The sequence below is a fragment of the Ipomoea triloba genome, chromosome 3, assembly GCF_003576645.1.
Source record: "Ipomoea triloba cultivar NCNSP0323 chromosome 3, ASM357664v1".
Classification (NCBI taxonomy): domain Eukaryota; kingdom Viridiplantae; phylum Streptophyta; class Magnoliopsida; order Solanales; family Convolvulaceae; genus Ipomoea; species Ipomoea triloba.
The window spans coordinates 127,321-141,917 of record NC_044918.1 but is presented as its reverse complement, the minus strand read 5'-3'; the positions used below and the strand labels follow the sequence as shown (position 1 = coordinate 141,917).

The following is a 14,597-nucleotide window of genomic DNA, read 5'->3' as shown; positions in this document are numbered from 1 at the left end:
TGGTTTGATGATGTGGATAGGGAGCGGAAGCAAGAAAGATAAAGATTATTTTGGGTTAATATGGTAATGGCGCAATTGCATGGTGGCCTGGGAACATTAACTAACTTTGATGCTATACCCTATACGATCGACAGAGGATGAAAGCTTAGTGCGCTTCTCAATCTGACTGACTTTTAATACCCGTTTTGAGCAGCCGATCCAATAAAAACTTACAAAAATAGTCACTCAACTACCTTTTATATATATCCACCCAACCACGATTCTTTAATTTGTTTATTATTGAAAGAAAGAAAAAACATACTCCGTATATGTTAGGCTGGTGATTGAGTTACGTTACTACTTAATTAATTACTTGACTATGTATGTAGGAAATGAAATGTCAAACTAACAGCATTGATGAGAAACATCCTATCCAACTGCATGCTAGCTTTGAATTGAAATATGAGAGAGGAAAAGAAAGCATATGTAGAAGAAAGCAGACTTAGAGAAGAAATATATATTTTCAAAACTGTATCTATCAGTGAATACAGGCCGGCCAGGGATGAGGAATTAGCTAGGAATGGTTTATACAATGCAAGCAATAGGTGGCGGGAGAACAACTAACTAACTGCCACTTGTAACTACCCTATCTCAACTGACCCTTCTGCTGAGTTGGCACGCTGCACCGGCCATAAGATTGGCTAGCTGCGCTGTTTCAATCATCCCCTACCTACGTACAACTAACATATCTAAATAAACACACAAATTATTATAGCTTGAAAATGTTGAGCTCAGGCAGAGTCATGGGATGACGTACGTTAGCTCCGACATGGTGGTTGACTTGGATGATGAATAGTATGTAGTATATCAATCGAGTCAAAGGTATATTGCTAGCTTGGGCGATTATATTGATTTGATTTTTCTTCCACTAGGAAGGATATGATTAGATTAGGCGGCTGGATGGATGAATGGCGTATCGAATTCTAACTCAGAATAGTCAGTCAGTGATTACAGCTGCAATTTGGCTCTAATTTCAATTCCTCCCCATCCTCCATGCACATCAAAACAACTACTTTTGACTCATTTATATTTATATGTTCATACTTAATAATTTCCCTCCCATTCCACGCACTCATCTATGGGATATTATCAATGAATTCAAGTCGATCACTTTATTTATTTATAAAACTAACTCACGATCAGATTACGAATAAGTTGACTTTAATTTGTATAAATGTATAGTAATTTAGGACAATTATATTATATTAAATTGCTGCATACTTTTATACAAGTGCTTTGTTTTTATTTAGGAAAGTAGATGCCAGACCACGTACTATTCAATTCCTACCGTATAGTATGAACACCCACCCAAAAAAGTACTGTACATCATTCATTCCCGCCCGGCAGATGCGACCATAGCTATCGACTTCAACTTGCCTGGTGTACGTAATAAATAAATAAATATATCTCACGTTTTTTTAAATTTTAAAAATACTCATGATTCTTTACAAGATAATATCTGTTATGTTCATTCAATCCAAAGAATCTAAGCTCTCAACATTGAAGTTTGAACCTATGACCATCCATTTAGAATGGTAACCTAATGTCATGTCATCCCACTACGTAATAGTTTCAAATAAATAAAAATTAATCTATCAATATTTGAATTTTATATTGAGTACGTACTACGTAATGTGGATGTAGTCAAAATTCAATGTGTTTTTGAAAAATATTATATTTAATATATTTAACGTTTTCCTACTACTACTATTATTATTAGGATACGTTATGATAATATTAAGTGTTTGTTATGTGGTGCAACACTAATACATTAATAGTTAGATTTCATTTATGATTAGTAATTTGGTACGGTTAAGATTTTTGTTATGTGATGCAACACTAATACATTAATAGTTAGACTTCATTTATGATTAGCAGACTGGTACTGTTAAGGTTTAGGAGACCTAAGAATATACCTATAAATGCATGGCATGCTATACACACAAATTCAGGTTTCCATCATATCCGTGTGTGTACGGTATCTGTCCCGACGACTTAGCTAGCTGCGCTTTGGTTTCGTAGTCAAACAAACATCATCATCTTTATTTTCTCTATCTTTCCACAGCTTACATATATATATATATAGATCCTCACCAATTCCACCTTACCTCAGCCTTTGTTTAATTTTCTAGCTTGCTCCCTCCCTCCGATAGACGACGCGCTAGGCTGCAGGCAGGAAGGCGATAATGGGGACTCTACCTCCTAACCACCCTATCAACACCACCTCCAACACTGTATGTAACTTTCTTCGTTCAAGTACTTATATATGCATTATGCATTTGTCTCTGTTTTTTTTTTTTTTTTTAAATTTCTTATATATGTTAGTTGTTGCATGAACTTTCTGGCATTCTAGTTAGGGTACCGGGTACGTATGTATATCGCAACTGTACGACTACTGTACGTGGTGTACGTTTTCAATCTAGCTAGCCTGCATCAACAAAAAATAATAATAAAGGATCTTCAATTCGTAGCTAGCTTGCTTTAATTTTCACAACTAATAATAAGCATCTTTATAATTAACATATATACGACATGCTAGGGAGGGAGTTAATATAAATAGTCAGACAAACAGACATTCAAATATATATATTTATGATTGTGGCACGTACATGTATGTGTATATGCAGCAGAGCGATGAACGAACAGCAGAGCAGAAAGCAATTGATGAATGGCTTCCCATCACCTCTGCAAGGAATGCAAAATGGTGGTATTCCGCTTTCCACAACGTCACTGCCATGGTTGGCGCCGGTGTCCTCAGTCTCCCTCATGCAATGTCACAGCTTGGATGGGGACCTGGTGTTGCCATCATGGTCATCTCTTGGATTATAACTCTATACACTCTGTGGCAAATGGTTCAGATGCACGAAATGGTTGAAGGCAAACGTTTCGACAGATATCACGAGCTGGGGCAGCATGCCTTTGGTCAAAAACTCGGCCTCTGGATCGTCGTCCCCCAACAGCTCATTGTTGAGATTGGAGTGGATATTGTGTACATGGTTACTGGAGGACAATCCCTCAAGAAGTTTCATGACGTTATCTGTCAAGACTGCAAAGAGATCAAACTCTCCTATTTCATTATGATCTTTGCCTCTGTCCATTTTGTCCTTGCTCACCTCCCCAACTTCAACTCCATTTCTGGCGTGTCTTTAGCTGCTGCTGTCATGTCGTTGAGTTACTCCACTATTGCTTGGGGGGCTTCGGTGGACAAGGGAGTTCAAGCAGATGTGGCATATGGGTACAAATCGTCGAGCACTGCAGGGACGGTTTTCAACTTCTTTAGTGCACTGGGGAGTGTGGCATTTGCGTATGCAGGTCACAATGTTGTGTTGGAGATTCAAGCTACTATCCCTTCTACGCCTGAGAAGCCTTCCAAGGTTCCTATGTGGAGGGGAGTGGTTGTTGCTTACATTGTGGTGGCGTTGTGCTACTTCCCTGTTGCCTTTATCGGCTACTGGATGTTTGGCAATTCTGTGGAAGACAACATTCTCATCTCCTTGGAAAAGCCCGCGTGGCTCATTGCTATGGCCAACATGTTTGTTGTAATTCATGTTATTGGAAGTTACCAGGTATCCTATCCTACCTACCTTCCTTAGCTAGTATTAACATATATATATACTTGAGAATAATATAATGTTTCCATCCATCTCATCTCCTCAATCATATATATTTATATGTTATGTAGATCTATGCAATGCCGGTTTTTGACATGATAGAGACAATGCTTGTTAAGAAACTGAGGTTCAGGCCTACTTGGTACCTGCGTTTCATTACTAGGAACATTTATGTGGGTAAGTATGCAAACTCTTATCATCCCATCCCATCCATATTCTACCTTAATTAGCTTCAATTCAGTAGTCTCGATCAATATCTACCTACATACACACACATCAATTCTAAAAAAATATTAATTATTGCATTGCAGCACTCACAATGTTTATTGCCATTACCTTTCCTTTCTTCGACGGGCTTCTTGGATTCTTTGGAGGATTTGCTTTTGCCCCAACAACATACTTTGTAAGTTGGTCTCGGCTCTGATCTGCCCTTAGCTTTCTGTTCATAGTATGTATATGATGGATGGATTATAACATAACATATTCTTAATTGCATATATGCAGCTCCCATGTATCATGTGGCTGGCCATCTATAAGCCCAAAAAATTCGGTCTTTCTTGGACCATAAACTGGGTATGTGTACCTTTAATTTAATTAATTGATTTGATTTGATGCTACCCGTTTGTTTTGCTAAATCCAATACATTATTACAGATTTGCATTGTTCTGGGGGTTCTTTTGATGGTTGTAGCACCCATCGGCGGCCTAAGAACCATCATTGTACAAGCCAAGACCTACAAATTCTACTCTTAATCAACACTATCTCATCTCACCTGCTGGACTTACAGCAAGGAATCTATGTTTTTTTGTTTTATTTAGATAATAATATTACACACATACAGTACAGAGACGTCATGTTCAAGTAGCTTAGTGCTTTTCTAGGTTTAATTATAGTTCGGGTGTGCATACATCATATTAATTATATGGTTATGCGCTGTGTTTATACTTTATAGTATATATACAAGAGTGAGTTTTGGAACTACCTTAAGGCTTAAGATTACATGATTGCTTTTGTTTTCCTTATATCATTTTTGGTCGTGTAATGTATGCAATTCAGGAGTCAAGCAATATTGGAGTATGAATGTGTTAATGACTTAATGTTATGGTAAGCGTAAAGCATGAGTTACTTATAAAATATATGTATGGTCTGCTGCTGACTGCTGCTATATATTATTCATCTCCATCAACAGCATAGCCTAAAGTAAAAAAGACACACCATAATATAATAAATATTCAAGCATTTGGAATGATGCAAACAAAGGAGCTAGGCATTCCAGTTTGCATCCATCTATATACTACTGTACTGTATGGGTAGAACCTGGGAAAGTTGCAACTGAGAAATGAAGAACAGGCTAGGCTATGGTAGGAAACTCAAAATGATATGAAGAAAGACCACGTACGTACCTTGGCTCATTGTAGCAACCTTCAACTTGTTTGTTGAACAAACCTGCCTGCAATTTTCATCCATTCACAAACACCTCACATTGGGTTAGAGGCCTGAGTTCATTCTCTATTTTGGCAGTGCAGATTTTTGCAATGCCAGTTTTTGAGATGATGATGGAGACTCACTCACTCTTTTAGTCAAAAAGATGCATGCATTTCAAGCCCTGTAGTATTCCTCAGATCAGGTTCATAACACACCCGCCAACATATATATATATATATATATATATATATATATGTAATATGTGGGGGTTACTATGTACATCTCATCCAACTATATAGATTTGTTGTTGCTGTGCACATGAGGGTTGAAACCAATGTTTGCTGTCATCTCTTTCCCTTTCCTGGATTTTTTGGAAGATTGGATTTGCTTTCTCTCCAACAACATACACACTTTGTATGCCACCCAAATTTCATTGTCACTTACAAAATTCCAGTTTGCTTCTCAGTTAAACATTAGTGTTACAACTGCTGAAATCCTATCGATGTTGCAGTTTCCTTGCATTATGTGGCTGACTGCCTGCCTGGCTGTCTATAACCCAAAGAACTTCAATTCCTTTTGCTTAATGTATTTCAGATTTGCATCATACTCGTATACTTTTGATGGTAATAACACCACCTATTGGAGGCCTAAGGCATATCATAAATAAAGCAGGCAAACAACTATAACCTCCATTCCTAAGATTGACAGGAAGCAGAGAATTATATATATTACATTGCAATACTAGATAATGCCAGGAGAACACTAGAACTGGCTGTGTTACCATCCTACTAGATTGTTAGAATCTGGGCAAAAACATTAAAAACATAACAAATATCTTTCTTTCTTTCTTTCTACAATGTAAGATTTGATGCACACAGAGATGTTGCAATGATTTTCATGTCAAAGGTTACTCATCGATTCTGAAACATTTCTGAAACATTTTGGCAAAACTCATCCTAAGCTATAATAATACCTTACTCTAGCCTACAAAGCTGTCTTAATCCGGCAAGGCAATGTTAAACCTTTTTTTTTTCCTTCCATACACTCTTATTTCCTTTAAAGTAGGAAAGAAAGAACAAAATTTGCATGGGCAATACCTTCTACTCACACCAAAAGATTAAATTTTAAAAGAAACATACAACCTTGAGCAAGTTTTGCTAAAATCTGTCAGTCTGAAACCATAAGCATCAGTGATTAATATACCCAAAATCAAAATCAGAGGGGTGAGTGTAAATTGCACCTGCAATTCATTAAATCGAAGCAAGCAAAGACAACAGCAGATATATATAGACCATTAAATTCAAGCCAGTGAAAGATTATTAAAAAAAAGTCAGTGTAGGTAGTATAAATAGACCTGCATTGATTTGTCTGTCTGTAAAAATACAAATTACAATCAATCATTAAGCTCAGAGGTGGAGGTCTTAGATATTCCTTAAAACTAACTCTATCTATCTAGATTTTTTGTCCCCAGACTTTAGAGTTTTTTGTCTATACAAGTCGACCCAAAGGTTAAAAACCCAGAGGATGCTGACAGAAATTGCGGTTAGAATAACAACAATCCATGAAATCCACATCCATCTGGGGATCACAGTATCGGCTGCTCCGCTCAAAAAAGACACGAACATTTGATACATAAACAGGGGTCCAGCAAAACCTCTAACAACAGAATACAAAGCATAAAACGGAGGGGACAGGAATTCATACAGTTTGGCGGCGAATTGGGAATCCGATTTTCGAGCAGCGGCAAGAGTCCAGGTGTTCTGGCAGAAACTGGTGACCTCGGCGAGGACTAAGAGCACTAGAATGGCGTATGCGCCATGGCAGACAACGTATCGGCAGGTGAGGAAAACGAACAAAGTGGCCAAATGGTGGCCGATGAAGAGAAGGTCGGAGGGATAGAAAATCAGGTAGTGGCAAAGGTCCATTAAGAAGTAGGCGACGCTGAAATCGAGGACCAAGCCCTGGAAGGGGGTGTTACGGGAGTGAAAGCTCCGATCGGGGTCGGAGAGGATGGCGGCGGCGGCTAAGAAGACGGCGGGAGTACCGTGGGAAAAGGAGATGGCACAACTGGCAGCTTCGGGGCGGAGCATAGGTTTCCAATTGCGGAAGATGATGAAGTAGGCAATGAGGTAAACGAGGAGAAAAGCTGCGAAGAACAAGGGGAGATTAGGGATAGAAGTAATCAAACTTAGAGCTTCCATCATAAAATGAAATTCCGATCTACTCTCTGCTCTCCCTCCGAATCCGTTCGTATCTGCTAATTGGTATGCAATGCTATGCTTGTCGTGGTGCTGGTGCTGGTGCTGGTTCTTAAACCCAGGAGAGGAGTGAATGCGGCGAGATAGGTAGGTAAGGTATATATAGATATTTCAGAGAGAGAAAGCGATGGTCGATGGATGGGGGTAACAACAAAGCTATACTAAACTATACGTCACTCACTCATGGGATAAAACCAAACCAAACTTAACTCGGAGTTATCGAGAATTTTAGATTAGTGATAGATGATAGATATTGGGGCGTTGTGAATTTTTGCAGCGGCGGTGGGAGTTGTTAGTGAGCGTGTCTCCAATTCTAATCTAATTTCCCTAATTCTAATCTATCCGATTTCTTCCTTCCTAACCAATAATGTCTCCTACTTCCTTTCCACGATAATTTAATGATCCCGCAGTTTTGGGCTTCTACGTTATTGCGGCTAACTCTCACCTTCCCCTCCCTCCCAACTACAAAATTATAACTCCCACCATACACTACACGCCAATAATTATTAATACTTTACTTAATTGTAGTTTTAGTTTACTTGAGAGGACTAGGAACTAGGAAGGAAGTAAAAAAAATGCTTCATTTAGATATTATTATTATTATTGTGTTACACATAACTTTAAGGATGGGATGGGATGGGAGCTTAGTTAATTTCTCCTTCCTCAATATCTTTTACTCCACAGACTTGTGGTGGTGCCTCCGCATCACATTCTTCCTCCTCAATTTCATAGTCTGCTTTCATGAACAATCCAAGTTGTTCCAGAGGATTACTGCCACTTCCAAATTTGAAACTGCCTAAGCCTAATCCATCTTGTGAGTGTTCTGGGCTGGTCTCGTCCGCAGAGGCAGCAGAGCTAGGAGGCAGCTCCGGAGGGCCTACCACCCTTAACATCTCCAAATCTTCAAGAATCCGGGAATTCTCGTTGATTTCAACCGTTTGTTCCATCTGCACAATGTACACATGTAATGTAGTGTAGTATGTCATGCACACATAACTTAACACCCAACCCATCTGACATAATACATATATTTAGTCCCTAAGATGTTTAACTCACTTTCAGTAATGCCTGCCTTGCTGCTTCTCTCTCAACTTCTCTCTTTTTCTTGGCCTCCGCTGCAGCCTTCTCTTCTGCTCGTTTTTGAGCTTCTTCAGCAGCCTTGGCTTCAGCCTCTAACCTAGCTTTTTCTGCTCACAACGCATCAGCAATACATGTTGACTACCACTACCACTGCATTCAAGGAACTACACCACTTATCATACATACAGATACAATCAACAACAAACCTTTCCTTCTCTGCATCTCAATTTCCTCCTTTTCACGCCGCAGTTTTTCTGGATCCCCCTTCTCAACCTGTCAACCAAATCAACTCTCAAACCATCATCCCAATCTAAAAACAAATACCTTAAAGAAGCAGCAGAAGATGTCATAGTAAAAGAACAAACTTGACCAAGTGCCTTCTCTCGAGCTTTTAAAATTGTGTCTGCAAATCTGTTCTTCAGCAAAGCAGCTCTATACAGCTTTCCAGGAGATGACTGCCTCTCATTCTCACTTATCTCCCCTAAAATTTAAATGATGATGATGATGAGACGGAACTGTAACTACAAGCAAATGATTCCCTCATTTCTCTTTCTTACTACCTTGTTGTCCATCTAGCTCAACACAATCCATTTTCTCTGAACAATGCTCAAGCTGCTCCAACTCACTGATACATTCTGAAAGAGAACATGATGCTGAAATTAACCACACATAAACTTTAACCTATGAATGCAAAGAAAACTATGGATAGCAATGAACTCTGAGTAAGGGACAGCAAATGAAATATACACCCCACTTTGATGGAGGTTGGGAAGAATAGGGAGAACTTACTATTGCAATCAGCCACATTATTACCACCTTCCTTACCATCTATGCTTGCTGGAGAACAACTTTGATCCTGGGAGAAAATAGCACTATTAGTTTCCAAATTCGCCCTGACTATTACCAGCTCACATAATGCCGTACTGTCATGATGTTATACATATTAGACTTCAATGTAGCAGACTACTTTCATGATATAAAGGAATAAGTTCACCTGTTTCACATGAACAAAGGCTTTTTGACCTTCAGATGAGCAGCTAGAATCTGAATAAGCAAGATATACAGAGGATGAAATCATATATTTGTGCTACAGAAAACAAAAGTCAAGGTATTAGTGCACCCACAATGCCCTGGGGTCAAATAGAACATGGCATTCTGACTAAAGAGTCACATTAATAATGAAATATCTTCCACTACTATACAACCACTCAAGGTCACCTTTTACGGTTTTACCTAGGAACCCAAGGCAAGAATTAAAACATAAGGCTATCCTGCTGAGGACTCTTGCTTTATTTGCACAGAGGAATTGTTAGAAGAGGAGTAGAGGACAGATAGAGGGGCCAATTTCATCTATGTGATAGGCATATTTTGGCAACTTTCTATGTAACTGGATAATAGGGGTAGGCACTTTGCCATCTATAGATTTTGGGCATTTTCACACTGCACCAACTATAATTATATACCTTCGCACTTCACTATACTACTTTCCCCTTATTGACAACTTGCCAATCTAGTAGACATGTCTTCATTCTTCAGCAAAGTTGTCTTTAATATATTTCTCAAAAAAAACACGGGGGAAAAAGCATGGAGTACATCATCATCTATGCGCAAAATAAAAGTATGTGCTTTTTCTCCACTATGCTTAAAATTTGTGCCTAAAGTAAATAGGGCAAACATTTTCAGTCAGGATTGAAGGAGTAGTAGTTATGACTTCATGTGCTCTAGTTTATCTAGCACTCTAATCTCTTTCATATGGTGCCTACATAAAGGAGATCTGTTAGTGATATTTTGAATTCAATCAATAAGACACTTTCACATGGTACAAGTGTAAGAAGATCCTAGACGCTAAAACCCCTCCACCCTCCCCCACTCCACCAAAATAAAAGAATTGTTGTGTTCTAATACCTTTTGATCCTAACCCAGAGCAAGATAAGTTAGTCCAATTTTAGACCCTAGACACTCATCTTAAACCTAATAAAATTTGGATGACATATTACAAATCACATTCAGAATTCGTAACTCCAATTTTTCAGTTCGGAATTTGAGCAATCTTGTCCAGCATATTATACCTAATCAATGAATGCAAACAGTTGCGACTACACTTATCTCAATAGCCAAAGTGGAATTTTTTGGTCACTGTCAATCACAAACAATGATATTGTGTACAACATGAATGACCAACCTGATTTGCCAGTAGGAACCCCTAGATTAGTACATTCATTGACTTGATGGGCAATTTCTTTTTTTATCTCAACTGGGGAATAACTTGAGACAGGAAGCTCATTTCCACAAATATCAACCTCCTCCCCGACAAGGTCATTACCTGTAGATTTAAGATGAGCAGTAAGAGAGACTATTTTCAAGGTAGCATGATGTAAGATGAACATTAAACCGCATTCAAGAAATAATAACCTCGATCAAGTTGCATGGATGAATTGCTGAACCCTGATTCATTTTGCAGCTGAAATAAACATCAGAGAGGAATGTTCATTCTTAGTTGCCCAACCCCAATCACAGAAGCGCATTTCAATACACATAAAAATTACATGTAATATAAAAGAATACCTCTATCTCACAAGGCTCTGCTTTTGCATTGTCTGGCTTTTTCTCTTGCAGAAAGACATCTAAAAGCTTGCGCAATTTGAACAATGTATCATCACTGAGAACATCAATATCAATCTCAATCTCATCCTCTCCAGCTTCTACTCCATTTGAAGTTTGTTCCTTAAGAAACTCAATTATGTTATCTGATAAATCTCCAAGTGAGGCTTCCAATTCTCTGCTTAATTTATCTTTATCTTCAGCAGACATCCTCTGCTTGGGAGGTTCTGGTGTTGCTGTGTGATGAACTGGAGAAACTTTCCTTTTTCGTGAAGAAGGTATAGGCTTAATTATTTTGGTTTCTTCACACAAGACAATTTTTTTTACTGGAGATTCAGCAATATTTTCAGGGATTCTTTTCTCAATAAATTTCCATCTCATTTCAAAAAACTTGTTCATGGTATCAGCCATGAAATGCACATCATTCCCAGGTGGATTATAGGTCATGGCATTGGAGAAAGTCAATCTCACATCAGCAAGGAAATCCAACGGACTGGAGTACTGACCAGAAGAAAGCTTCTTCTTTATCGTTCCCAAATCCATAGGTTGTTTGATAACTTTGAAATAATCAGGGATTTTTAATTTCACTACATCAACAGGTTCATTAAACACCCAACCATGCTGATGTGTCATTAACTTTTTCAATAAGTTCTCGCATTGCTTGAGCAATGATGCATTCAGATTTGGTTGTTCAGAAGACTGTTTCACAGGCTCAAGTTGTACTGAGGTACCTGAAATCCTGCCCTGAGATTTCTGAACAAGAGAGTTAGAGTTTGATTTTTTTCCTGACTTTGCAGATCTTTTGATGTTCCCAACAACAGGGGGGCCTTTTGTTGCATTACTACAGCTAAGGATGTCACTAGATGATGACACAGTGACTGCACTTGTCCTGTGCATCTCAATTTTCTTCTGGAGCATTTGAATCTGCTCAAGTTCATATCTCAACCGCAATACTAAGTTCTTCCTGTCAGATGGAGAGAGTTTAAATAAAGGTATAAGTTGGATGGGCACAGCAAAGCCATCACTTGCAGCAGAGTTCAAATTTATCCACTTCCTTCCAGGGGCCATTGAACACTGTGAAGCTGCAATTTCTGTATCAATTCTCCCAGAACTACCTGAACCTTCTGATTCGAAATTATTTGCAAAAGCAATAGAATTTCCTCCTGAAAACCTATTCTTCTTCTTCTTCAACATCATCGTACATGAGCATACACGCAGCTACTTATACCCAACACAAGCGCCAGAAATGCCATGTGTTTGCATGACTCTGATATTCCTAGTTTCTGAAATTAACCACAACACCACAAATCTCAAGTATTTGGGAAATAACTATTATATCCTAAATTTTTAGTTTGGGTTTTAAACTCTAATACACAAATTAGTATTCCAAAGTGAATTCTCGATGTTGGATTGAGTTCAATTTAAAGACTAATATTCAGAGAGAAAAAGGGTAATGAATGATTAGTCAAAATAAGACAGAAAAAGCCACCTTAATACAGAATTACCTAGGATTGAATCTCCTGCACAGGGAAAAATATTGAGCCAAGGAGATTGTTGAGAGAGCAGCAAACTAAAGTAATAAACTGAATACGAAACCAGATAAAGCTTACAACAAGTCGGTGAATCAGAGCTTGCACCCAGACACGAAGCAGAGAAGGAAACCCTAATTGGCTAAATTGAATCCAATTCCTAAGAAGCTTGAACACAAGTGGAGAGCGGTAGAAGATAAAATGACATGAAGAGACGAGAGAGATAGTGGGTTATGGCGAAGCCTGGGGAGAGAGTAGCAGAAATTGCAGAAGCGAAGAGCGCGATCAGAAGCTATGGTATGCGGCGGCTCCGGGCAGAGTTTGTAATTCCACCGCCCTTTGTGTAAAATATTGACCGGTCCCGTAGATTTCGAGACGAAAGGAGCACAGCACCGCCAGAACCCGCAATCCACGCGCTTTATTTACTGAAGGAAAATCTGAAATGATGTTTTGCGTAGCATTTGCATTGCCAATTGACAAATGGCAACCCAAAACGATCACGGAATCGATTATCATTGGCGCCGCGCAACTGGGCAATGTCACTGCATTATTGTCTATTGACTTCACTCTCATGGGTTGACCCTATCCTATCCATCAGGGAATATGGGCCTAAGCCTAACTCTCAAGTGCATGCTCCACTAGAATTACAGTTTAGTCCCTCAATAATTCACTTCACTAATAACATCACACCTCCAATAATTGTATTTAGTACTCTCAAAGTGGGGCCAAAGTCCGTGGGCCGCCCCACAGTGGGACGGGTTAGGAACAAAAAAAAATACCCGTAAAAAAACAGGCCTAACTCGCTAAGACCCGCGATCCCACTTTATTTTTTAATATATATTCACAGTACACGTATGTACGTATGTATGTGTGTGTGTGTGTATGTATATATTATATATATATATATATATATATATATATATATATATATATATATATCAAAATAAACAAATAAAAAAAAATTGCGGGCCGGCCTGCGAGGCCCGTCAACCCGCGTGGAGTGGGCTGGGAATCTGGGATTGCATGAACCCTACCCTAGCCCGCGGGCCTAATGGGCTGACCTGCAAAAGCCTGTCAAAATTTAAGCCCGCAGTGGGGCGGGCCAGCCTGCTTTTAACAATACTAATTGTATTACTCTAGCCTCTACAGTTACAGTATATAATTTCATTCCAATTTTTCAATTTTTAAAACATTCGTAATTTTTTGCAGCAGACCAAATTCATTTACGTAGTATTTACTTCTTTTTTTTTTTTTGAAAATAAAGAAGTTAATTCATTAATCATAGGTTGAAATGTTTACAATAAAGATAGATGGAATGGCTAAACATTCCTTACCGTCAGAGAAACAACTTCTATAACAATGTTACAGAAAACTTGATTCGCAGACTGTTTTACAAATTTGAAGTTGAATTCTTTGGATGAACTTAAAGCTTCTTTAATGATTTGGTCAAACGTACCCAAAACTGGCACTGGTTGAATAATATTGCACATCACCTGAGTATGTAGTTATTTCCATTCTTCTATCCAAATTTAGTTCATTAATTGTTCATAATGTTTCACTTTTAATCCTTATTATTATATAATTGTCAAACTTCGTTAACAAACTGTTTTTTATAATTTAGAATCAATATTTAGTGTTAAAAATCATGTTTACATGACGTAATGATACTTTAATCGTGAATATTGATTATAAATGACAAAAATAACCTCATAAAAAAGAGTTTGCTAACGGAGTTTGATAATTATATAACACCAAGGACTAAAAGTACAACATAATGAACAATTAAGGAACTAAATTTGTTTAAATCAATTAACATGGGCCATAATATTAGCAATATACACACTAAGCGGGCTTGGTGAGCCCCCGCCCAGCCAAAGCCTGCCAATTTGATGGGTCATAAAACTTAACGCCTGCCCCAACCTTTTTGAGGAGGTGGGATGAGCTAAGCCCATATTAACGACTATAGTAATAAGCGCGTTAATTTCTTTAAACAGGTATTTATTAATAGTACAGTAAGTGAATCAGGTGGATTTATCTGCCACAAATTAATTATG

At 38.3% G+C, this 14,597-nt stretch overlaps 3 protein-coding genes across 5 annotated transcripts; 1 reads left to right on the top strand and 2 right to left on the bottom strand.

Moving 5' to 3' along the window:
* The first annotated feature begins 2,127 nt into the window (after positions 1–2,127).
* On the top strand, positions 2,128–4,747 carry LOC116012671 (lysine histidine transporter 1). Of its 2 annotated transcripts, none has more exons than XM_031252305.1 (6): positions 2,128–2,273; positions 2,670–3,605; positions 3,722–3,827; positions 3,962–4,053; positions 4,155–4,223; positions 4,304–4,747. In XM_031252305.1, exons 1-6 carry the CDS (start codon positions 2,226–2,228, stop codon positions 4,400–4,402), a joined length of 1,350 nt encoding a protein of 449 aa, XP_031108165.1. In that variant the 5' UTR covers positions 2,128–2,225; the 3' UTR covers positions 4,403–4,747. The 2 variants fall into 2 exon arrangements, with proteins under 2 accessions (XP_031108165.1, XP_031108164.1); XM_031252304.1 differs by having other exon boundaries at positions 2,129–2,273; positions 2,667–3,605.
* A 1,668-nt stretch (positions 4,748–6,415) lies between these two features.
* On the bottom strand, positions 6,416–7,691 carry LOC116012672 (TLC domain-containing protein At5g14285). The gene has a single exon (XM_031252306.1). The coding sequence runs from the start codon at positions 7,277–7,279 to the stop codon at positions 6,524–6,526; it is 756 nt and encodes a 251-aa protein (XP_031108166.1). The 5' UTR covers positions 7,280–7,691; the 3' UTR covers positions 6,416–6,523.
* Positions 7,692–7,896: 205 nt separating this feature from the next.
* Positions 7,897–13,309, bottom strand: LOC116012670 (transcription factor GTE9). 2 transcript variants are annotated; one of them, XM_031252302.1, is made up of 12 exons: positions 12,625–13,309; positions 12,520–12,534; positions 10,979–12,297; positions 10,826–10,874; positions 10,596–10,736; positions 9,408–9,457; positions 9,203–9,269; positions 8,974–9,048; positions 8,779–8,894; positions 8,620–8,686; positions 8,390–8,520; positions 7,897–8,280 (listed from the first exon to the last, which is right to left on the bottom strand). In XM_031252302.1, the coding sequence occupies exons 3-12, from the start codon at positions 12,209–12,211 to the stop codon at positions 7,978–7,980; spliced, it is 2,232 nt and encodes a 743-aa protein (XP_031108162.1). In that variant the 5' UTR covers positions 12,212–12,297; positions 12,520–12,534; positions 12,625–13,309; the 3' UTR covers positions 7,897–7,977. The 2 variants fall into 2 exon arrangements, with proteins under 2 accessions (XP_031108162.1, XP_031108163.1); XM_031252303.1 differs by lacking the exon at positions 12,520–12,534.
* Between the last annotated feature and the right edge of the window lie 1,288 nt (positions 13,310–14,597).

What these genes read in the sequence shown, in the direction of transcription:
- LOC116012671 (XM_031252304.1), top strand. Translation starts at nt 2,226, where the DNA reads ATGGGGACTCTACCTCCTAACCACCCTATCAACACCACCTCCAACACT. An exon ending in TTGCCCCAACAACATACTTT is followed by an intron (nt 4,054 to 4,154) that starts GTAAGTTGGTCT and finishes GCATATATGCAG; the next exon opens with CTCCCATGTATCATGTGGCT. An exon ending in TTTCTTGGACCATAAACTGG is followed by an intron (nt 4,224 to 4,303) that starts GTATGTGTACCT and finishes ACATTATTACAG; the next exon opens with ATTTGCATTGTTCTGGGGGT.
- LOC116012672 (XM_031252306.1), bottom strand. Translation starts at nt 7,279, where the DNA reads ATGATGGAAGCTCTAAGTTTGATTACTTCTATCCCTAATCTCCCCTTG.
- LOC116012670 (XM_031252302.1), bottom strand. Translation starts at nt 12,211, where the DNA reads ATGATGTTGAAGAAGAAGAAGAATAGGTTTTCAGGAGGAAATTCTATT. An exon ending in CCTTTGTTCATGTGAAACAG is followed by an intron (nt 9,270 to 9,407) that starts GTGAACTTATTC and finishes ATTTTCTCCCAG; the next exon opens with GATCAAAGTTGTTCTCCAGC. An exon ending in TGAGATGCAGAGAAGGAAAG is followed by an intron (nt 8,521 to 8,619) that starts GTTTGTTGTTGA and finishes CGTTGTGAGCAG; the next exon opens with AAAAAGCTAGGTTAGAGGCT.